This window comes from Eschrichtius robustus, chromosome 13 (assembly GCF_028021215.1).
Source record: "Eschrichtius robustus isolate mEscRob2 chromosome 13, mEscRob2.pri, whole genome shotgun sequence".
In the NCBI taxonomy this organism is placed as follows: Eukaryota; Metazoa; Chordata; class Mammalia; order Artiodactyla; family Eschrichtiidae; genus Eschrichtius; species Eschrichtius robustus.
The window spans coordinates 47,500,067-47,521,965 of record NC_090836.1 but is presented as its reverse complement, the minus strand read 5'-3'; the positions used below and the strand labels follow the sequence as shown (position 1 = coordinate 47,521,965).

General features: G+C 57.4%; 2 protein-coding genes across 6 annotated transcripts; one reads left to right on the top strand and one right to left on the bottom strand.

Moving 5' to 3' along the window:
- The first annotated feature begins 1,440 nt into the window (after positions 1-1,440).
- On the top strand, positions 1,441-15,507 carry STAT6 (signal transducer and activator of transcription 6). Of its 4 annotated transcripts, none has more exons than XM_068562041.1 (23): positions 1,442-1,688; positions 1,827-2,110; positions 4,721-4,857; positions 5,269-5,407; positions 5,702-5,785; positions 6,205-6,343; positions 6,470-6,522; positions 6,695-6,843; positions 7,436-7,567; positions 7,689-7,877; positions 8,092-8,296; positions 8,421-8,543; positions 9,142-9,234; positions 9,958-10,164; positions 11,363-11,457; positions 11,554-11,690; positions 12,030-12,176; positions 12,394-12,457; positions 12,564-12,674; positions 12,868-12,960; positions 13,765-13,830; positions 13,936-14,064; positions 14,143-15,507. In XM_068562041.1, exons 3-23 carry the CDS (start codon positions 4,742-4,744, stop codon positions 14,330-14,332), a joined length of 2,661 nt encoding a protein of 886 aa, XP_068418142.1. In that variant the 5' UTR covers positions 1,442-1,688; positions 1,827-2,110; positions 4,721-4,741; the 3' UTR covers positions 14,333-15,507. The 4 variants fall into 4 exon arrangements, with proteins under 4 accessions (XP_068418145.1, XP_068418142.1, XP_068418143.1 ...); XM_068562043.1 differs by having other exon boundaries at positions 1,444-1,688; positions 8,209-8,296; XM_068562044.1 differs by lacking the exon at positions 7,436-7,567 and having other exon boundaries at positions 1,441-1,688.
- Positions 15,447-21,511, bottom strand: NAB2 (NGFI-A binding protein 2). Of its 2 annotated transcripts, XM_068562045.1 has the most exons (7): positions 21,216-21,510; positions 18,886-19,759; positions 18,314-18,447; positions 17,926-17,977; positions 17,700-17,832; positions 17,303-17,494; positions 15,447-16,307 (listed from the first exon to the last, which is right to left on the bottom strand). In XM_068562045.1, exons 1-7 carry the CDS (start codon positions 21,296-21,298, stop codon positions 16,198-16,200), a joined length of 1,578 nt encoding a protein of 525 aa, XP_068418146.1. In that variant the 5' UTR covers positions 21,299-21,510; the 3' UTR covers positions 15,447-16,197. The 2 variants fall into 2 exon arrangements, with proteins under 2 accessions (XP_068418146.1, XP_068418147.1); XM_068562046.1 differs by lacking the exon at positions 17,303-17,494 and having other exon boundaries at positions 21,216-21,511.
- Between the last annotated feature and the right edge of the window lie 388 nt (positions 21,512-21,899).

Sequence of the window (21,899 nt, the reverse complement as noted above, 5' to 3'; positions counted from 1 at the left end):
TACCAGTACGTGCTCCTCACCTTCCTACCCCCCAAAAAGAGCCAAAGTTCACTCCTCTCCTCCTCTTGCCAAAGTTCTGAAGGACTTGGCCCTCTGGAGACCCTTAGATGGCAAAGCCTGAATTCAGGCACTGTCTGTGGATGTCTGCAGGCAGAGTGGGTGCCCGGGAGCACACACAAAGTGCATGTGTCGTGAGTGCCTTTGTGTGCATGCTGCGATCCTAGCATTGCCTGCCGTTTAAACCCATGGACAGATCCCCTGCCTGCCATCTCCACCCTGGCTCTCCCTCCTTTTCAACTGGCTGCCTTCCAGACACAATAAATACATAAACATACCTCCAATAGCCTCTGCCTTTGTGGCGGTAATATTACCCTCAAATCCGGGGACCCTATGTAGGATGGAGACCCTTCTGTCTTCCTCCTGTCTGGCTAATTCTGGGACATAAAAATAGTGCCTAACATTTACTATGTGCCAGGCATTGTTCTAAGCCTTCACATGTATTAGTGCATTGCACTCTCACAACTTTATAAGTTAAGACCATTATTGGCTCCATTTTACCGATGACAAAACTGAAGCACAAATAGTAAACTGCCCAGCGTTGTGCAGTTAGCAACGTTGGCAGGATCTGAACCCATGCAGCCTGTCTGCAGAGGCCAAGTTCTTAACTGCTACCCTCTGCTGCCTGGCTGGGCGTGCCCCTGCACACACTTACCCATCCACGTGGAGGAGAGGGGGAGGAGCTGGGCTCTGGGAATCAGTTCAGACACCAGGGGGCAGCATAGGCCTGGCTTTGGCCCCTGAGCCCAGCCCTGTTTGGGAAGAAAGGAGGGAAATAGAAGCCTCCTCCCACCTTCCACCATCCCCCCAGAGACCACCCTTTCCCCATACCCCTCTCTCAGGATTTTGGGCTTGAAGGGCTCTCTGGGTCCCTAGGTCAGCTCCAGCTCCTCCTTCAGCAAAAGCTGCAGAAACCATCCACTAGATAACTAGATGGTGACTCAGAAGCTGAGCAAGCCTTGTGTATGTGAGTGTGTGTCTCCTTGTGACTGCATGTGGCTCTGAGTGCTGACATGTCTGTAAGCCTGCCTGCACGTGTATGTAAGCATGTGTGTGTGTGGGGTGTCCTTCTGGCTGGGGAAGTTGTGTATGTGTGTGTTTATTTCTGGGTGTGTCTTCAGTGTTTACCCCAGAAACAGATAGGAACTTCACCAAAGCTGCACAGCAGATTCACATGCAAACTTGTCCCTTGGGAATCTACAGGCAGCAACTCCAGCTTGTGCTGGCTCCCACCTGGGTTTGAGGAGTAGTACCCTATGAGGAGGGGGCAGAAATGATTTTCAGTCCGAGGGACCCCTGGAGTCCTACAGAATTGTAAGCGTCAGCCTCCCCTCCCCCACTCCCTCCCATCAGCGGTCACGAGACCTCTAAGGCGTTCCCCACCAAGAAGGAAGGGGGACCTAGGAGTTCCAGCTCCCGGGCCGCTTTCAGGGTCCTCCACTGGAGTGAGCGCAGAGCCCAGAGGGATTTCTTTTTCCAGAGGCCACAGGGGAGCCCAGTCCCTTGCGAGCCCAAACCCCCGGCGCCTGCGAAAGTTTGAGTATGGGAGCGGCAGTTTGGGGCGGCACGTCTGTGGCTTGATATTGGGTGACTTTCTGGAGGAAAGTTGATTGCTTTTGAGAGGAGACAGAGTAAGTGGGGATCAGCCTCCCCTCCAGCCTGGCCCCAGGGCCCCCAAGCCCCAGTCCTGGCTCCCCCCACCCCATGCTCCCCTACCCGGTATCGGAGGCACACACGCTCACCCCACTTTCTTCCTCTTCCTCCTCCAGCCCACTTTCCCTTGTCTGTGTCGTCAGAGCTCCAGGGAGGGACCTGGGTAGTCGGAGAAGCCGGAAACAGCGGGCTGGGGCAGCCACTGCTTACACTGAAGAGGAAGGACGGGAGAGGATTGTGTGTGTGTGTGTGTGTGTGTGTGTGTGTTTTCTTTTTGGTGGTGGAGGTGGAGGGGGGGTGCTAGCAGGGCCAGCCCTGAACCCGCTGGACAGAACTACAGACCCATGGGGCCTGGCAGTGCCCGCTGAGAGAGGGAGAAGACAGCAGAGGGGTTGGCAAGGTGAGGGGATGCCTCCAAGGAGGGGAGGGTGGGGGGCCTCTGACTGTGAGTATGTGGGGCGGTGGGTTGTGGGGAGTGCCTCTCAGGATCCTCCCTGGGCAGAGTGGATGGTCCCCAGGAAATTGTTTCAGCTGGGGTTGGTGGCTGGTGGTACTGAGTTTTGGCAGTTTCGAAGTATCAGAAGAATCTGGGGTGAGTACAGGCCCAGCACTTCCCCTCCCTCCCTCCCCACCGTGGGTCACTTTTTCCATACACCCCGTCCCCCGCACCTCCAGGGACATGTAAAGGCAGGGAAAGGAGGGCAAGGAGGTGCCCCTCTGCCCTCTGGGTTGGGGGGAGGTGGCCGCCCCTCCCTAGAAGGCTGATACCAGAGGGCAGTAGGTCCTTGACAAACCCCTATCCGGGCCCCCCATAAAGGTTCCTGTTCAAGGGTGTGGCTAGGGGGTGAGCGAGCCCTAGATGCAGACCTCATGGTGTCCCAGAGGAGGGGGAATTTCCCCCCTCAAAACTGCTCCACTTTTGGCGCGGCCACGTCACGGAGTTAACCCTACTCTTGCTGAACTGGCTCCGCCTCCCGGCCCCCCGCCCCCGCCGCCGCATACACACACTGGGCAACTCAGAGAAGCTCGTTTGACTCTTGGTCCTGTGGTCCCACGGTCAGAGGGCTCGGGAATGTAGAGGTTGAGGTGAGGTTTAGGCCACGAAGAGGGCTGATGAAGATCCTGGACGTTGGGTTTCCCTTCCCGGTTGGGAAGGGAACACTGGCCCCGCCCCCTCAGGCCGCGGCTCCTCCCTCCCTGCCGGTGTTGGGGGCTTACAGCAGAAGGTGCCTCTGGCCTGGCCGGCCGACTGACCCAGCCTGGTTATTGGGTGTGGCTGGGGGAAAGTCTGGCCCCCTGCTGCCTGAAGATGGAGTGGGGAAGATCTGAAGCCAGGGCCAGGCCAGGAAGCTGGTCACTCAGCAGGGGCATGTAGAGGAAAGGGGGGCTGCCTATGGCTTAGGGATCGCCTCAGTCCCCAGGAGCGTAGGAAGAGAGGTCAAAGGTCTGAGCACCGTGAGACACAGGAGAGGAAGAGGGAAGAGAGAGATGGAGTCCTCCCCTGAGTTTGAAACAAACCAAAAGGGGCCCCACTCCAAGGTGGGTGTAGAGAAAGGTCTATTAGACGACCCTGAGCAGGATGGGGGGAGGATTCTGCCTTTGGGAGAAAAGAGCTCAAGGGGATAGGGACTGGGGCGAGGGGCAGGAACCTCCAGAAAAGGGGCCCCTCTGTTCTCCGTCCCTCTGGGAGTCCTGGGAGAGGGGAGGGGCTAAAAGTGCAGCAGGAAAACTTGGGGTTACCAGGTTGGGGGAGACCCAGGGAGTTTCCATCCCCATCCTTTCTGTCATCTCTGGGAAGAGGGATATTTTGAGAAACTGGAAACTGAGAGACCCCTGGGAAACCACTGGTTTACCCACCCCACCCTGTGGCCCACCCAGAAATGGGGAGGCAGCCCTCTCCCCTACCCTCCCATCTCCTTTCCTCTTGCCCCCTTTTCTTCTTTTCGTTGTAGCCCTCTAGCCTCCTTGCCCCTCTTCTAGGCTTTTCACTGAAGGCTTATTAACCCCACTTTTTTCTCTAATCTCACACCATCTTCCTGAGTTCTCTCTACTTTTCCTTTCGCTCAGTCTCCTCTTCTTCAGTTCTCCTCCCATGCCCCCCCCACCCACCCCACCCCCGCCTTAGGATTATGGGATTTGGATCTTGAAGGCATCCTAACAGCACAACGTGGTGGTTAATCCCCTCTCGGGTTCAAATCGCTTGCTGAGTGGCCTCGGCAAGTTGGAGAACCTCCTTGAGCTCGGTTTCTCTACCTGTGAAAGGGGATAATTCTATATTTTAAAAATTGTTGCAAGATTTTCAGGTAATGAGCTCAGTATAATGCCTCATACATAGTAAGTGCTTAATAAGTGCTAGCTATTATTACTCTGCCATCCTCTTCTTCATCATCTAGCCAGGTAGTTTTCAGATTCTCTCATGGAACCCTGGAATTTTGAGGGTTTTCTCCAGGGTCACCTTTGGGGTCAGGAGGTGGGGAGAGGGAAGTAAGAAGCAGTAGAATTCCACCACACTTGCTTTCAACAGAGAAACTCCAATTTTATATAATTGTGATTCCACAGATTAAAACTAAAATTGTCTACTGCTTTAAAAAGTTTGGAAAGTTCTGCACTTTATCCAAGCCTCATATTCTATAGATGAGAAGATTGAGGTCCACAGAGTGGAGGTTTCTTGCCTACAGAACCAGAGCCAGGCCTAGAGCTACAACCCACATCCTTTGTCTTCTCTCAGAGAGCTTTCCCTACTGCCCCATCGCCCCTGTCTCCCACCCCGCCCTCTGGCTGCAGCTCAGCTCTTCCCACCCCATCACCCCTGTGTCTACCGTTGAAGGAATTACCTTGTCTGAGGCATTGGCCAGGGATGTCCCCGGTTTGAGGTGGTCTGGCTGTGAGTGGTGGTGGGGATGGTCTCTGGGAGGGCTGTCTACGGGAGGTCCCTGGCTGCCCCCAAACAAAAGCCAACTTTCTTGGGCACCTCTCAGAGTGCCCAAGTAGCCTTGTTCCTTTTCTCCAGGCACCCTCCAAACCCCAGATCATGTCTCTGTGGGGTCTGGTCTCCAAAATGCCCCCAGAAAAACTGCAGCGGCTGTATGTCGACTTCCCTCAACACCTGCGGCATCTCCTGGGCGACTGGCTGGAGAACCAGCCCTGGTGAGTCCTGGCTGCCCCATGTTGGTCCCCCAGGTCCTCCCCCACCCACCTTCCCTCTCATTAGATTTTCTTCATCCCATTTCAAGACTTGGGACTCGTTATTCCATGTGCGGTGGTCCAGATTTAGCTGGGAGTCTGTGCCACATCAACCAGACTATGCATGTTGATACGTGGAGTCCCCCACCCCCTTAGGAGGCTGAGCCAAAGAGGAGGGAGGTCAGAGCTGGGGTAAGGGCACTACCCACAACAGCTGGAAAAAGGGGGAACAAGGGACATGGCTGAGGGCTCCAGAGGGCTTGGATGGAGGATAAGAGGAGGAAGGAGCCGCTGAGCTGATTGCTGTGGGGTAAAGGGACAGTAGAGCAGAGGAAGCCCTGACCTGAGGCTGCCTCATCCTTGATCTTCCTGCAGGGAATTCCTTGTCGGCTCAGACGCCTTCTGCTGCAACATGGCCAGCGCCCTACTTTCTGCCACTGTCCAGCGTCTTCAGGCCTCTGCTGGAGAACAGGGGGAGGGGAGCACCATCTTGCAACACATCAGCACCCTGGAGGTGGGGCAGGAGGGGAGGGGACAAGGCTGGGTGGGGCCTGGAATGGAGCTGGGGTGAGCATTGGATGCTGGAAGAAAATTGGTTGGATGCTGGAAGAAAATTGGTGTTCCTGTGGCTAGCTGTTAGCTAGCATGCAAATTAGATTTTAAAAGCATGCAAATGCATGAAAACTTCTGGAGTCTACAGTTGTGCTGCCTTTCAGTGCATGTGTGAATGGGGGGCTGGGGATTGGAAGGGGAGAAAGACATGGGTAAGAGCCAGGCTAACCCTGTCTATCACCCTTCATTTCTATAGAGCATATATCAGAGGGACCCCCTGAAGCTGGTGGCCACTTTCAGACACATACTTCAAGGGGAAAAAAAAGCCATTATGGAACAGGTATTGTGGTACCCCACCTCCCACCCCAACTCAACTCCCTGGGACTTTAGTCTGAGCCATGAGAAACTAGAAGGAATTTGAACTTCAGGAAAAGTTCAGTGTTCTAGGCCCAGGATGACCAAAGGAGTCAAAGTGAGCCCCAAGTTAAGCTCAGAGAAGCTTGCAATGAGGGACTGAGGATAGTGAGGCCTAGGAAGGAGAGAGCAAGTGATAAGGAGCGATTCTGCCAGGAGAGAGGTCTTATCTACAGGAAATTCCAAAAGGTCAGGAAGGACTGTCAAAGGAGAGAAGGGAGTCAGACAAGGGAAGTGGTCTGTTTTCTGCAGAGCATGGCAGTCGCACGCCTTTAGGGAGTGGAGGCCGAGTGGAAAGAGCTGGGCAGAGTGTCTCACCTCTTGGCATCTCTCCCTCCTGTGCAGTTCCGCCACCTGCCAATGCCCTTCCACTGGAAGCAAGAGGAACTCAAGTTTAACACAGTCCTGCGGAGGCTGCAGCACCGAGTGGGGGAAACCTGCCTTCTCCGCAAAGCCCTGCAGCCTGGGGCTGAGGGAGGCCAAGGTGGGAGCCTGGGCCTAGAGCCCTAAGAGGGTTCTGGGGAGTGTGTGGGAGTGATCCCCTCTTGGATCTCAACCTTGACTGTACCTCAAATCTATCTGCACCCCTGATTTCTGCCCCTACCCTCAGTGTCTTTGCACAGCCTGACAGAAACTCCTGCCAATGGGACCGGGCCAAGTGAGGTGAGCAATGGACTGGGATATGGAGATTGAGCTCCAAGGGCAGACTTTGAGGGTCTCAAATCTGTGGAGGGATGGAGATTAGACCTCAGAGAGGTGAGAAAGAGAGCCCTACCCTCCAGAGCTGGGTGAGGAGGAAGCGTATGGCCCTGGCTCAGGCCCTTTCTGCCCACAGGCCCTCGCCACGTTCCTGCAGGAGACTGTCGGGGAGCTGGAGGCTGCCCAGGCCCTGGTGCTGAAGAGGATCCAGATTTGGAAACGGCAGCAGCAGCTGGCAGGGAATGGCGCACCCTTTGAGGAGAGCCTGGCCCCACTACAGGAGAGGTTGGGGCAGGGCTGACAGGGAAGTGGCGGGGGGAGCTGGGGGTGGACACCTGCTGTCCCTGCTGGAGCACCCACAGGTGCGAGAGAGGAAAACCAGGCCAAAGGGTCTTGGGGTGGGTCAGGACTCAGAGAAGCCCATTCCAGCAGGGCCACGCACACTGTTGTTCAGGTTGTGTCCTGTACACGTGCACCCGGTGGACGGGGCACAAGCAGGAGTTCTTCCAACCCACAATTCTCTCTTCAAGCCCCGTGCCCAGAGGAATGGGAAGTCTATTTGGTCTATTGGGCAGGGCACCTTTCAAAATGCACAAAAGCATCATATGTGCTGGCAGCTGACCTGGGTACCAGAGCCCTGGGGAAGAGGCAGCTGGGTTTCCACAGAGCTTCCAGGCACTGAGAAGGAACCTTCCTCCCCAGAGCCAAGGCATGTCCCACAACTCCGTTAGCCCAGGTGCCTTGCAGCCACGCCCACTGCTCATCCCACCCCTCCACACACACTCTCCTGCTTTCTTCCTGGGTTTAGGGGTGGGGAGTCTGGGCGGGGAGCAGGCAGCCTAAACCCTGTGCCCCCTGACCACTGTCCTGGCCCCAGGTGTGAGAGCCTGGTGGACATTTACTCCCAGCTGCAGCAGGAGGTGGGGGCGGCTGGTGGGGAGCTTGAGCCCAAGACCCAGGCAGCGCTGATTAGCCGGCTGGATGAAGTCCTGCGAACCCTCATCACCAGGTATGAGACCCCAGCCTGGCCTAGAGCAGACCCCAAGGAAGGAAGAGGGTCAGAGCTGTGGGGAGGGCACCAGGAGGGACCCAGCTGCTAACTTCCCTTGTGTCCTCCTCACTCCTCCCAGCTCTTTCCTGGTGGAAAAGCAGCCCCCCCAGGTTCTGAAGACTCAGACCAAGTTCCAGGCCGGGGTTCGATTCCTGCTGGGCCTGAGGTTCCTGGCGGCCCCAGCCAAGCCTCTGATGGTCAGGGCCGACATGGTAACCGAGAAGCAGGCGAGGGAGCTGAGCATGCCCCAGGGGCCCGGGGCTGGAGCGTAAGCTGGGGCTGGAGAGGGGCTGGAGGGTGGTGGAGGCCAGAGGAGCCTGGGGGACTGGCACCACGAAGAGCAGGGTGATGACAGGGAGGGTGGGCCATGGGATGTGGGGACCCTGTATGATAGTCAAGGCAGAGGAAGGGGAGGGACCCATCAGTGCTGGAATGGGGTGGGAGCATCATGATTTGGCTAATATGGGGACTTCTCCCTTAAGAACTCAAGTGGGGAGATGGAGATTAGGGGCCAGTAGTCCAGGCCATTCGCCGGTGGACTCAAGCTCCTGCCACTCCTGGCCCAGTTGGGATGAGCCACTCTCTGACTTGCCTGGCAGAGAAAGCACCGGGGAAATCATTAACAACACCGTGTCCCTGGAGAACAGCATTCCCGGGAATTGCTGCTCTGCCCTGTTCAAGAACCTGGTGAGGCCTTCGGGGAACAGTGGGCGGGGGTCCTCAGGCCAGGACATTCTCCTTGGAGAGGGTGTTGGGAGCCCAGGAGAAGCAGTTGCTGCCCTTACCCTCCTCTCCCTTGCCCCACCCGCAGCTTCTGAAGAAAATCAAGCGGTGCGAACGGAAGGGCACAGAGTCTGTCACCGAGGAGAAGTGTGCCGTGCTCTTTTCCACCAGCTTCACGCTCAGCCCCAACAAACTCCCTATCCAGCTCCAGGTGAACTGAGGCCCCAGCCCTGCCCGAGGCGGGGCCCCAGGTGCCCCTCCAGGCCACACACTGGGGCCCTGCATCTTCACTCTTTCATGACTGCCCCATACCCTGTGTGTTTGGGATTTGTGCATGCTGGGGCCCCGGGTGAGTGGGGAGGAGCAAGGACCGGAGTGCACACCCCAGGGAATGACAGTGTAGGGGCAACTGGCACTTACTCACTTTTCATAGACCAGGGCACTGTTTTAAGTCACACACATGCACACACACGCGTGGTATTCACAATCACATTATGAGGTATGTATTATTACTAGCCTCATTTTATAGATGAGGACATTGAGACACAGAGAGATTGAGTAATTAGCCCAGGTCACACAGCTACTGAATGTTGGAGCTGGCATTTGAAACCTGGGGACTCTATAGCGCTGACTTGTAACCACTTCTCTGCAGTAAGGCCCTAAATGAGCTTCAGAAAGCACTCGATAACACACCATGAGGTTTTAACCATGTTGTGTGAGTCCAGTAGCTTCCCTGCACCCTCAGAACCAGCCCTCTGTGGAAGCCCCTTGCCCCAGTAAGAAGAACCCCCTTTCCTCACCCCCTTCAGGCCCTGTCTCTGCCCCTGGTGGTCATCGTCCACGGCAACCAAGACAACAATGCCAAAGCCACCATTCTGTGGGACAACGCCTTCTCTGAGATGGTGATGAAAGACCTGGAGTTGGCGGGGGCAGGGGGGGCTCTTACCTGGGGGGTGGGGTGCAGGCTGGTGGGGTGGCAAGCATGTTCAAATGAGAGTGACCTTAACTCCTTCTCATAGACCTGTTTTCGTACTTCTGACCTCTTTTCGTGCCATTTTTTTTTCATACTTTATTTTTTATTTTATTAATTTATTTACTTATTTTTTGGCTGCGTTGGGTCTTCGTTGCTGCGTGCGGGCTTTTCTCTAGTTGCGGCGAGCGGGGCTACTCTTCGTTGCAGCGCGTGGACTTCTCATTGCGGTGGTTTCTCTTTGTTGCAGAACATGGGCTGTAGGCGCGTGGGCTTCAGTAGTTGTGGCACGTGGGCTCAGTAGTTGTGGCTCGCAGGCCCTAGAGTGCAGGCTCAGTAGTTGTGGTGCACGGGCTTAGTTGCTCCACAGCATGTGGGATCATCCTGGACCAGGGCTCGAACCCGTGTCCCCTGCATTGGCAGGCGGATTCTTAACCACTGCGCCACCAGGGAAGTCCCCTTTTCATGCCAATCTTAACAGCTATCCTGCAGTAGCACCGTAGACTACTTTGGAAAAGCACCATCTTTGTTGAGCAAGCTCAGGGGGACAAGGCTGGGGAGGGGCAGCCTTGGGGAGGTGGGAAGGATGAAGGCCCTCCTGAGGAGGGATGGGGATGTCAGCCTGAGGCTCCCTCTCCTTCTCTCCTCCCCCCAGGACCGCGTGCCCTTTGTGGTGGCTGAGCGGGTGCCCTGGGAGAAGATGTGTGAAACTCTGAACCTCAAGTTCATGGCTGAGGTGGGGACCAACCGGGGGTTACTCCCAGAGCACTTCCTCTTCCTGGCCCAGAAGATCTTTACCGACAACAGCCTCAGCATGGAGGCCTTCCAGCACCGTTCTGTGTCCTGGTCACAGTTCAACAAGGTCATTCCCCTGGGCTTCGGACTTCCCACCCCCAAGCTCTTCATCCCTGGGGCACTCAGGGCTTCCCCAACCTCTGCCCAGGGATCAACCGCTGGGATCTTCACAATGCCCCACCACGTTCATCAGGAAGGCCTCTGTCATGGCCCAGGCAGGAGAACCCCTCAGGTCTCTGGCATCCCCCAGTTTTGGTCTGGGGGCCCTCTATCCTCCCTCTTTGCCAGTGATCTGCGTGACTCACCCAGATTGTGTGTAAACACAGCTTTGATTCAAAATGACTTTGACCCATTGGGAAAATAGGTCTTATTGCAAAAACAGGGACGAAATCCCACAGGGACAAATGCAATAATACCAGCTACCATGTGTTGACGGCTTACTATATGCCAGGCACTGTGCTTCAGCAGTTTATATATGTTCTCTCGTTTAATCATCCCAACATCCCTTTGAGGTACGTACTATTACCCCCATTTTACAGAGGATGAACCTGCTCAGAGGGGTTAAGTAGTTTGTCCAAGACCTCCCAGCAAGTGAGTGGCATGTCTGGGATGGAACACCATATTTCTGACTCTTGCTCTTAGCTACTACATTTTACTGCCTCCAAAATAAGGTGGCTCAGGACTGGATGTTACAAGAACAGGGGAAAAAGGAGGTCTGGGTGTCTTGGTTGAGGACCAGCTGGGTAAATGCAGTCATGCACTGATCTCTTTTTTAAAAAAAGGAAGAAAGAAAAGCCCACACAACCAGAGGATGTGTTAGCAAAAGGGAGCAGGACACTCACACCCTGCAAGCTGCCTTCTCTGGACACCACTTCCTCCAGGCCTCATTCGGGAGGGTGTGGAGCACAGTGGTTAAGAGGGGGCCCAGCCCAGACTTCCTGGGCTGAATCCCAGCTCTGCTTCTCACCAGGTGTGTGAGAAGCAAGTTATTTGACCTTTCTAGGCTTCCATTTCTTCATCTGTAAGATGGGATACTCACAGGACCTACCTCCCTAGGCCTGTAAAGATCAGATACATTAATTTATGAAAAGAGCTTGGAATAGTGCCTGGCACATGGTAAACTTGAGTGTTGGCCATTGTCATGGATGGGGTCTCAGGTCCAATGTGGGTCCCTCAGTCCTGTGACTCTGTCGTGTAGGTACTCACAGCCCAATGCCTGCCCTAACTAGGCTCCTGTGCTCACACCAACTCCCCTCTCCCCACAGGAGATCCTGCTGGGTCGTGGCTTCACCTTTTGGCAGTGGTTTGATGGCGTCCTGGACCTCACCAAACGCTGTCTCCGGAGCTACTGGTCAGATCGGTGAGTCCCTGCCCCAGGTGGCCTGAGCAGCTGTACCTCCAGCTCCCACTCCACACCCTGTGACCCCACCCACATCCTCTCCCTCATCCTGGCCAGGTTGATCATCGGCTTCATCAGCAAACAGTACGTCACTAGCCTTCTTCTCAACGAGCCTGATGGAACATTCCTCCTTCGGTTCAGTGACTCAGAGATTGGGGGCATCACCATTGCCCATGTCATCCGGGGCCAGGATGGTGAGGTCACCCCAGCCAGTCCTCTGCCTCTGTGCCTGTGCCCTCTGGGGTTTCTTCTGGGGAGGAAACATCCTCGCCTTCCTTGATGCCAACCCTGATCTTCAGGAAGTTCTTCCTTAGGTCCAACTTCTCTTCTTCCTTCTGTGGTCTAAACGTTTACCTTCTCACTGTGAGCTCTGTGGGAATGGTGACTGGTGGGTCTCCCTCCCTCAGGACCCTCACCCTAGCTCCTCTCCTCCTTACCTTGGTAGATTGAGAATGAGTCCAATAGTGGGGGGAGGTTGGGGAAAGGGAAGAAAGTCTGGACAGAGGGGACTCAAGGTCTCATTCCTATTGTAGGCTCCCCACAGATAGAGAACATCCAGCCATTTTCTGCCAAAGACCTGTCCATTCGCTCACTTGGTGACCGAATCCGGGACCTTGCTCAGCTCAGAAACCTCTACCCCAAGAAACCCAAGGACGAGGCTTTCCGGAGCCACTACAAGCGTGAGCTGGGGCTGGCAGCTCTGACTCCTTCCTGTTGTCCACCTTCTCCCTGCTCCCAGCTGTCCGCCCCCTGCCTGCTGTGTGTCATCCCCGACTTCTCTCTCCATTTTCACCTCCCTGCTTCTGCTACCTGCCCATCAGCCATGCTCACCTTTTCCACCTCCCTTCCTCCCTACACCAGAAGCACTCCATGGCTTTCCTTTCCTCCCCACAACAGCTGAGCAGATGGGTAAGGATGGCAGGGGTTATGTCCCAGCTACAATCAAGATGACTGTGGAAAGGTGAGTGTGCTGGTATGGATGGAGGGTGGGGCCCAGTACTTACCTGTGGGAAGGGGTGGTGGCATCAGCCCCTGGTCAGTTACACATGCCTCCTCCCCTCCTCCAGGGACCAGCCACTTACCACCCCTGAGCCCCAAATGCCTACCATGATGCCCTCTTACGATCTTGGAATGGTCCCTGACTGCTCCATGAACATGCAGCTCGGCCCAGATATGGTGTAAGAAGCTTGAGAGACGGAACTGGGAGTGGTCTGTGCCAGCAGGCTGTTTCAGCATGGGCAGCTGGGAGAGCTGGCACTGGGGGCTGAAGTAGGGAATTTCCTTTCCTTGAAAGGGGTTCCCCATCTTGAGGCAGGGATTTGGGGTGTCCAGGAGAAGGGCTGGCATCAGGGGTCTGCTTTCTTTCCCCAGGCCCCAGGTGTTCCCACCACGCTCTCACTCCATCCCCTCATATCCAGCCCATCCCCGGGAAGAATCGGTCAATGTGCTGCCAGCCTTCCAGGAGTAAGTGGGGCCACCTCTAGGGAACGGGGTGGGACACCCACCTGCAACGGGCATGGGCACTTGCATTTGTTAGGGAAGGCTCTTCTGTGAGAACGGGGTGGCAAAAAGCCAACACCTGTGTCTCTTCTGTCCATTCCACTGAGGCGTTAGTGGTTAAGATCCAGGTTCGAATTCCAGCTCCACCACTTGCTGACTTTGGGCAAGTTACTTAACTCTGATGTGTCATCTGTAAAATAGGGAATAATGATAATAACAATACCTACCTCACAGGGTTATTGTGAAGGTTAATTGAGTTAATAGTATGTATAAAGCTAAACACAGTACCTGGCTCATAGCAAGAGCTATGTAAGTATTAGTATTATCTCTCCCGCCCCTGAAATCTACTGTCATTTATCTGCTGTCTTGATTTTTATTTATCTTTTTGGCCCTGAAGTGGCATAGACACTTGTTCTCCAGGTAGCACTCAGGTGCTTACTAACTCTCAGTCAAGGCACGACATCTCCCCTCCCAGGAGTTGACGTAGGGGTGGGGACAGGGGTACTTAGAGCCAGCAAAGTTCAGAGTCCAAAGAAACATTAGAAATTAGCTAATCTAGCCCTCCTCTCTCTCCTGCCCCCAATCGCCAATGCATATGCATTTATACAGATGAGAAGACCAAGCTCACAGGTGGAAATGGCTTGCCCAGTACTTGCCGTCAGGATGAGGAGCTGGAAATACTGTTTCCTCACTCAATGGTCTTGACTTTGCAACACCCTGCCCTTGTCCAGCTTTCCTTTCTGACTGTGCCCTCCTTCCTGATTCCAGACCTCACCTGCAGATGCCGCCCAACCTGAGTCAGATGAGCCTGCCCTTTGACCAACCTCACCCGCAGTGAGTGACACCCACCCCCATCCTGAGCTCAGGCTCCTCATTCATTCCCAGCCTCAACCCCCCCGACCCCCGCCACCACCTCATTTACTTCTCTGGGCCTGGCAGGGGCCTGCTGCCGTGCCAGCCTCAGGAGCATGCCGTGTCCAGCCCCGAGCCCTTGCTCTGCTCAGATGTGACCATGGCGGAAGAGAGCTGCCTGAGGCAGTCGGTGGGAGGGTTCCCTCAAGGCACCTGGTGAGTGTCAGCCTGGGGGTGGAGGCTGAGGAGTGGGTGCCATGCCTATGCCACTGCTTCCCTCCTTCCTCCCTGCAGGGTCCGTGAAGACATGCTCCCACCCTTGCTGCCTCCCACTGAACAGGACCTCACCAAGCTTCTCTTGGAGGGGCAAGGAGGGTCAGAGGGAGGGTCCTTGGGAGCCCAACCCCTCCTGCAGCCTTCCCGCTATGGGCAGTCTGGGATCTCAATGTCCCACCTGGACCTAAGGGCTAACCCCACCTGGTGATCCCAGCTGGAGGGGGAGCCCAGAGAGACAGCTCTCCTGCCCCCATGGACCTGCTGTGAACACCTGCCTGTGCTCCTGCCAAGCAGCAGCTGGGGAGGGTGTCCTCCTATCCCCACCTACTCCCTGGTCAGGAGGAAAAGACTTTGCCAGGAGAATGTACAGTGGGTGGAAAATATCTACTCCTTCCCTCCCACCACACACCCCTGCCCTCCCCTTTCCAAATACTGGAAGGGAAATTCAGGCTCCAAGTGAGACACGCCCCAAAACGCCTGCACACGCAGCACACACACACACACTCACACACACACACACAGAGCCCTCCTTGGAAGATGGGGCTGAGCAGGAAGGGGGCTGGGCCAGAGCACAGGGTGAGGGCACGGAGGGCTTCTCTGCTTGCCCTGAGCCAGGGCTCAGGACACACACGTGGAAACACACAGACACGTGCACACATCTGCTTCAGGGGCTAGGGATGGAGGTATGGGCTTGGGTCCCAGCCCTGGGGGGATGGGAAACAGTTCAGGAGACCCTGGGAGAGAGGGGGGTCTGTACGTTTGGTTGCTGATGTGGGTTTTACCCAGATTAAAAAACAAATCCCAATCAGCTCCAAATTCCTGTCAGTCAGATGGAGGCTTCTGGATATGTGTATGAGATTGTGCAGAAGTACAAGGGCCGAGTTTGTGTATAGCTGTGTGAAAGTGTGTGGACCTGAGACATGTTAATATGTAGATGTCACACACACGTTAGTTTTATGGCCACAGAGAACACGTACCTCTCTGATTTTGCCTGTGTGACAACACAAGTTTGGAAGTGTGAGACACTGCACAAAAGACACCAGCGAGTATACTAGCCTCTCTGATGTATGCTAACCCAAATGTACTAAGCTTTGAGTATGACTGTGCCCAGGTTGGGTCTATGTGGCTGTAGCTTCGGTGGCTCAACACCATCAATCCTGCCCAGAGGCAGAGGCTGAGCCTGGGGTCCAGACTCAGGTGTGTGGTCCTCTTGGTGTATTGGGGGCCCTACCCACTGCTTCTTTTCTATTTCCCCACCCACCGCCAGCTTCCCTCCACTCCCCAACCCCATGCCACCCTTTCTCCATCTTGGGGGTCATAGATCCTAAGCCATAAAATAAATTTTATTCCAAAATAACAAAATAAATAATCTACTGTACACGATCTGAAAAGAAAGACGCTCTAACTGCTCAGACAGGTGCTGCGGCCCAGCTCCCAGCTGAGGGAGACCCTGAGTCCACCCAGGCCTCCCGAGGGGGCCGGTGAAGGGGACCCCACACCCCCCTAGAGACGGCAAGAGGGAGAGAACCGCTGAGAACTTGGGGGGAAGATGGGGATGGGTGGGCGAACTGCAGCACTTGTTAAATTAAAGAAACAAACTAGAAGCACAAAAATGGAGGAGCAAAGGGGAGGAGCAGGTCCAGTGTTCCCAGGCCCCCAGTTCTGGGGGGAAACCGTTTCCATTTTTAGCTGCTGGACCCTCCCAGGGAAGTCCCCCTTTCCCCCATGTCCAAACTGAGTCCAACTGCTCACGTCACTGATTCTAACTAGAGAGGATGGGAGTGTGCTGTGGAAGGGAGGGGAGAATCCCAAGTGCCCTGGAGGCAGAGTTCTTGCCTCCTTGCTCTGGGCAAGGGTGAGGGGGCAACGTGCACCCTCCTTGTGTCCTCTCGCCAGGCCCCTGCTCGTTATTGCTTGAAGCCCCATAGTTCTATGCCCATGGGGCAGGTGGGGAGGCAGGAGAAGGGCAGCGGAAGGATCCAGGGTTGTGACTAGATGCCAGGGATGGAGAGTGGAGGGGTCTGTGTGAGCCAGAAGCCTGGGGCCCTGGATCTGAGGACGCCAGTCCCCGCCTCACTGCCGGCTGGCCTCAGCCTCCACTTTCACGCTGCTCCTTCGACCTTCCACCAGAGCAGGATGGGGTCCTGGGGCAGGGCATCGGTCCAGCAGCCCCTCCTCGAACTCTGCAGGGAGAAGGGGTAGGTTAGGAGGCTGCGGGGTGGACGCTGCAGACAGAGGGGGCTGAGAACAGAGGCAAGGGTAGAGAAGGCTGCGAAGATGAGCTTGATTTCCTGACTCCTGCCCACCTCCGGTCTAGGGGGCGGTTCCATACCCAAGTGTGTGCGCCCCCTCCCCTTGCTGGCTGTGTGTAGCTCTCTGTCTCTGGATGTGTCTCTTTCTGTCTCTCCCGCCTCCGTTCTGCTGGAATTTCTGGTTCTGTCAGGAGCTGTGGGGGCGGCTTGGCTCTGACCTCTCCCCCTCCCCCCTTCCCAGGCTCTGCTGCCCCCGCTTATCCCTGGCCTCCTCCCAGGGCCCCCCCTACCCTACCATGCCCCCCAAGGTTCTTAGAAGCCAAAACAGGGGGGACACAGGAAGCCAGCCTCCCAGCTCCTCCCCCAAGAAGAGCCCCCGTCAGTCCCCGCCCCCAGTTCCCACCCACGCAGAGTTTAAAAATACCAAGCTAGGGTTGGTGGCTTTGTCTGCTGCGTCACTCTGAGCCCAGCCGATGCCCGGCCCTCTGCCGGCCTCCTTGCCTACTCCCGCTTCCCCCTTCCACACACAAAGCATCCCCCTCTGGGCTCCTTCAATTCCAAGCTGGCAACCCTACCCCAACTCCTGGCCTGCTCCACCCTCCTGCGTTGGTAGAAGTTCCATCCAAACTTCCCTTCTTGGTGGCTCTCCTCTTCCTGTTCCCCTTCGTTCCCCATTCTCTGTCCCCCTGCTCCCCAAGCTCACCGTTCACAGACGTCCACTTGGGGTTAGACCCTCCCCACTGGGAACAGCCCTGCAGGGTTCCCCCCTCCTCAACCCAAGGCCTGGTTAGCTGCAGCCCCACCAGGCTACTGCCCTCTCCAGTGACGGCACCCCTCTTCCTCCCTCCTGGCCCGAGGACACCAGGATTGCTGTGCGGGGCCTGGGTGGCAGGGGTGCTTGGGGACGGCACTGCTGGCTGCCTCACCTGCGAGAGGTGGCTTTGCGGGCACACAGGGGCTGAGGCGGCCCACGCGGTCGTGGGAGACGAGGCGGGCTAGCCGCAGCCCCTCATCCATCAGCGTCTGCTGCAGGATGTGGCGGCTCCACAGCCCATGGGCTGGCAACGCCAGAGGCAGGTCAGCAGGGGGCGGCGTCAGCCTTGGGCACGACCCCACAGCTGTGGGCAGGGGCACGGGTCAGGTAGGGGGCCGCAGTCAACGGAACCCTCACCCTCAACCACACAGCCAGCCCCACGGGCCCAGGCCCATTCGCTCCCGCCCAGCCAGGCCTCCCAGCCCTGTGCCAGGCGGTGGCCTCCTGGCGCCCTCCTCCCACGCCTTCCCCCCGCCCCCGCAGTGAGAAGCGCTCTGATGCGCACTCACCCTGCAAGTGTCCATCCAGGCTCTCCCCGGACAGGCTGGCGCTGTCTTCCTCCAGGCTGGGGCGGTATGGGTGTGCATAGGACTCAGGGCCTGGGGGAGGCTGCTGGATTTCAGAGTGACTTTGTTCTCCAACCTGTGGATGCCCCAAATGGAGAAATGAGGACTGGCAAGGGCGGCGGCTGGGGAAGGCTGCCCTAACCCCCTATATGTACCCTAGCAAACCTACCTCTTGCTTCAGTTTCTTCAGTGGGGGGCCTCCCAGTTCTTCAGGGTGGAGCCTGCAAAGATGGAGAGAAACAAGGAGGGTGAGGCTGGGGAGAGACACATGGTAGACAGGACACAGAATCTGATGGGGAACATGCATTATTCCCAGAATCTGGAAAGATGCAGGGTAAGCAGGAGTCTCCAGCTCAAGCACTATTGTTGTCGGGGGCACAGAGGACCTGAGAGGGATGGGAAGTGGGGCCAGACCTAGGCAAGTGAACTTGGCCAAAGGCAGGGACACGCAAGCGGGTGGGAAGCAGGCCTAGAGGCACCTGAACTGGAGATCAGGACGTGACCCATCTCCTTGGTGGGATTCTGATCTAGGGAGAACCTGGAGAAGGGGGTCTCACCTGGAGCCCTTCAAGGAGGACAGGTAGGTGCTCTCTCGGGCCACTTGGCGGGACAGGGAGAAGAGTTCCACCCTCCGCAGTAAAAGAGTGTTGTCCCTCATGCAAAACTGGGCAGCAGCCTCGTTGATGGTCAGCTGTGGAGAGGACCGCCAAAGCAGTCAGAATCCTAACTGGCCCACTACCTTGCCCAGACCTCCTCACTCCCCTTCACCATCAAACAAATGAAGCTCATCCATCAGATGTTTGCTTGGGTTTTGACACCATGCAGGAGCTTTCTGAGGAAGGAAAACAGAGGTCAGCACCCACAGCTTCCTAGGAATGCCTGGGGCCTCCTCCACTCCTGTGGTGTCCTGAGCGGCATGCGGCTGGACAGCCGGGCTCTTGCCTGTGTCTCTGCTTCCCCCTTAGTTGAGGGAAGCACTACAACAGTTGAGGTTGGTAGGGGAGGGGATCAGGGCCTGGGGTCCTGGTCATGGGGCAATGAAACAGACTTGGGGAATGTGAGGATTCTCAGAGGTGAGTAGGTCAAGGCCTGGGAGTCAAGAGCAATCCTGGGAGGCTGGGGTCCTCACCTCATGCAGGCTGAGCTGCTTGCCCTCCCGTCGCTTGGAGTCAAAGCGGCCATAGATGATGCTGTATTTGCGTATCTCCTCTTCCTTCTGGCTGTCATTATCGTCCATCTCAAAGATATGGCCCACGCTCCGTGCCAGCTTCTTGTTCAGCTTCAGCAGGGAAGTTACCTCCCCAGCATCCCCCCTTGGGAAGCTTCGGAAGATCCTCTCCACGCTCTCCACCACCATGCGTACCATCTCTGGCTCCAGTCGATCCGGACCACCACCAGCCCCAGCTGCTGCCAGCCCCCCAGCCCCAGTCCCCTCAGGGACTCCTCCCCCTGCAGGTGGCGAGAACGGGGGTGAGCCAGCCTCCTCTTCTCCTCCTGCCCCAACATCGGACTCTGGAGTGCTCCGGCCTGGCCAGATCCGGGGGTCCCCTGCCCCAGGTCCCCCAGACAATGGCGACAGCTTCTCTCCAAGTTCAAGGGGGCTCTTAGGGCTAAAACTGCGGGCACTGCCCGCCTTTTCCCCTGGGCTGCCATGCCCGTTGCTCATGCTCCCTTTCCGGGTCCCTGCAGTTTCAGAGATCTTGAAGAGTGGAATGCTGGAAACGGGCACAGCAGGCACCGGCTGGCTGAAGAGCCCTGGATTGGTGGCCCACTCTCTCAGTGCCTTCTGTAGGCGTCGGACATGGAGGGGCTTGGTGGCCATGCCCACGAGTGCCATGATCTCCAGGAACTCCTCCTCACCCGCCTCACACAGTTGCTGCACGTCGTCCCCTCCCTGCTGGATGAAGGTCTCATAGTAGGAAAGGAGATTGGCGCGCTGCAGGACCCGGTACAGCTGCAGCTCCCCCAGTGTCCGAGGCAGGGCCATGGCTCGGGCACTGGGCCTGAGAAGGAGGCGCACAAGGGGGGGGGGGCAGTCAGTGCAAGTTCCCTTGCTGGGTACTAACCCACACTCACAACTGTCTTCTCTTTCCTGCCTGTTTCTCTTCCCCTCTTTTGAATGCTCTCTCTGCCCAGACCTGAGCACAGACTATGAGAATCAGGCACTGCTCAGAGGCACAGCCATGCTCGTGCTATCACAGACTGGCCGGAAGTACCAAAAGCCAGACCAGTTTTTGCCGAAGTCAAAGGCTCCAAGCCCCCATCCTCAGCTTTTACCTTTCTGGCCTGGGGCAAGGAGACCTTGAGCGCTGAGGCCAGCCAGCACACCCCTGGGGTGGCTGGACCAACCTCTCTTCCACAACACAGTCCTCATCTTCCACCCTAAACACCTAGCAGTCTCAACATTACACAAGTTAACTTCGCACACTGAGGTGAATGCAGGACCCCCATCCTCCCTACAGTGGACACCTAGGAGCACTACTGGCCAGCTTTATTCCCTGGTGGCATCCTGCTCATGTGTCTGAGAGACAGGGGTGTGGCCCCTCCCCCTGCCCTTTTCCACTCAGTGAGCCAGGCAAACCATCCTCTGCTCCCCTTTTCCCACCCCTGCTCAGCTTTTCCCACGGATTAGGCATTCTTTGCCCACTCTTGCTCTCTGTCCCCAGGACCTCCCCTGCCTTCCAGACTGCCCAGTGCACCTCAGTTGGCCCCTCTCCCAGCAGTGACCTTCCCACCTGCTCCATAGGTAGGCCCATCCCTTCAGCTCAGGCACGGGAGAGAAGAGGAGTGCCTCAATTGTTCTGCTCCGGGGCCCGGTCCGCCCCCACACACTCCCACAGTGCTACCGTCTGTGGGCGAACACTGCCGGGGGGGGTCCCGCCTACCCTTCTCTCCCTCATTTTCCACCCACGCCTTCAACGGTTGTGTGGGAGCGACTCAAGACCCCTTGAGGGAGGGGCCGCACAATGAAACTCCCCCCAAGCCACAGAAATAGAAAAAAACGCCTAAGGCATGCCCCGCTTCTGCAGAGCCCCTCTGACGCTCTGTTGGTTCAAAGGCGCCGGCTTCTCCCGGACCCCGGAGCCGCGCGCTCCGTGCCGACGACGGACTGAGCCAGCTGAGTGGCCCTCCCCCGGCACTGTTGCCAGCTAGAGCTCCAGGGCTTCCCCTAGCGCTTGGGAGCCTCCACATTCTTTGCAGGGGGCTCACATGCCAGATCATGAGCACAAAATAAACGGGCGATGGAGAATTAGGTACTGCTCTTTCACATCCAGCTTCATCAGCTTCCTGCCTGCTCCCAGGGCCCCTAATTCGAAGACGCACCCCCTTTCCGTCAGTCTCCACCCCCCACCCCCGTCCCGCTTCCCCTCGTCCTCTGCTCGACCTCCGTCCTCCGGACCCCTTTCCCGTCCAGCTCCACCCATCTCCACTCCCCGGCGCTTCCCTTTGCCCACTAACTTGAGTCTGGGCTGCGGGGTCCGGCGGGCGCTGTCCCCTCCGCCCGGCGGCTGCTCGGCTGTGGGGGAGGGAGCTCTGTGCATGGACGGCTGCAGACCACCGGGGATGCCCCTCTCGGTGCCCAGAGCTCAGCGCCTGCCGCGCGCTGCGCTCTTCCGGGCGCGCGAGGCCGTGTCCGCCGCTGTCCGGGCTCCGTCCCTCCCTCCACGTCTCCTCTCTTCGAGCCTCCGCGCCTCTGTCTGTGCCTCTGCCCCCCCCCACCTCCCCGGCTGCGCTTGCCGCCTCTCCGCGCCTCCGCCCCCGCAGGACGCACGGGGAGCGAGGCCCGGCGCAGCGCTGGCTGCCTGGCGGGCGGAGGGCGTGGGCCGAGCCGGGGGCGGAGGCCGGGGGCGGGGGGCGGGCGGCGGGCGCCCGGGCCTCTCCGCCGGCCTCAGAGACGCCGCGGCGGAGAGACGGAGAGAGGCGGAGACCGGGGGGAGGGGGTGTGGAGCAGGAGGCGGGGGCGGGGACTCAGAGCCTGGGCGCCGAGTTGGGGACTGAGGTGACCGACGCTGGGCTGTGGAAGGCGGACTTGGGGATCCGGCGGGCGGGGCGAGGTCGCTCTGTGCCGCCCACGCCGGATGCACAGCCGGCCTTCTCCGCGCCCACGTACCCACGTGAGAGCCCAGCCGGCGACATTCTTAC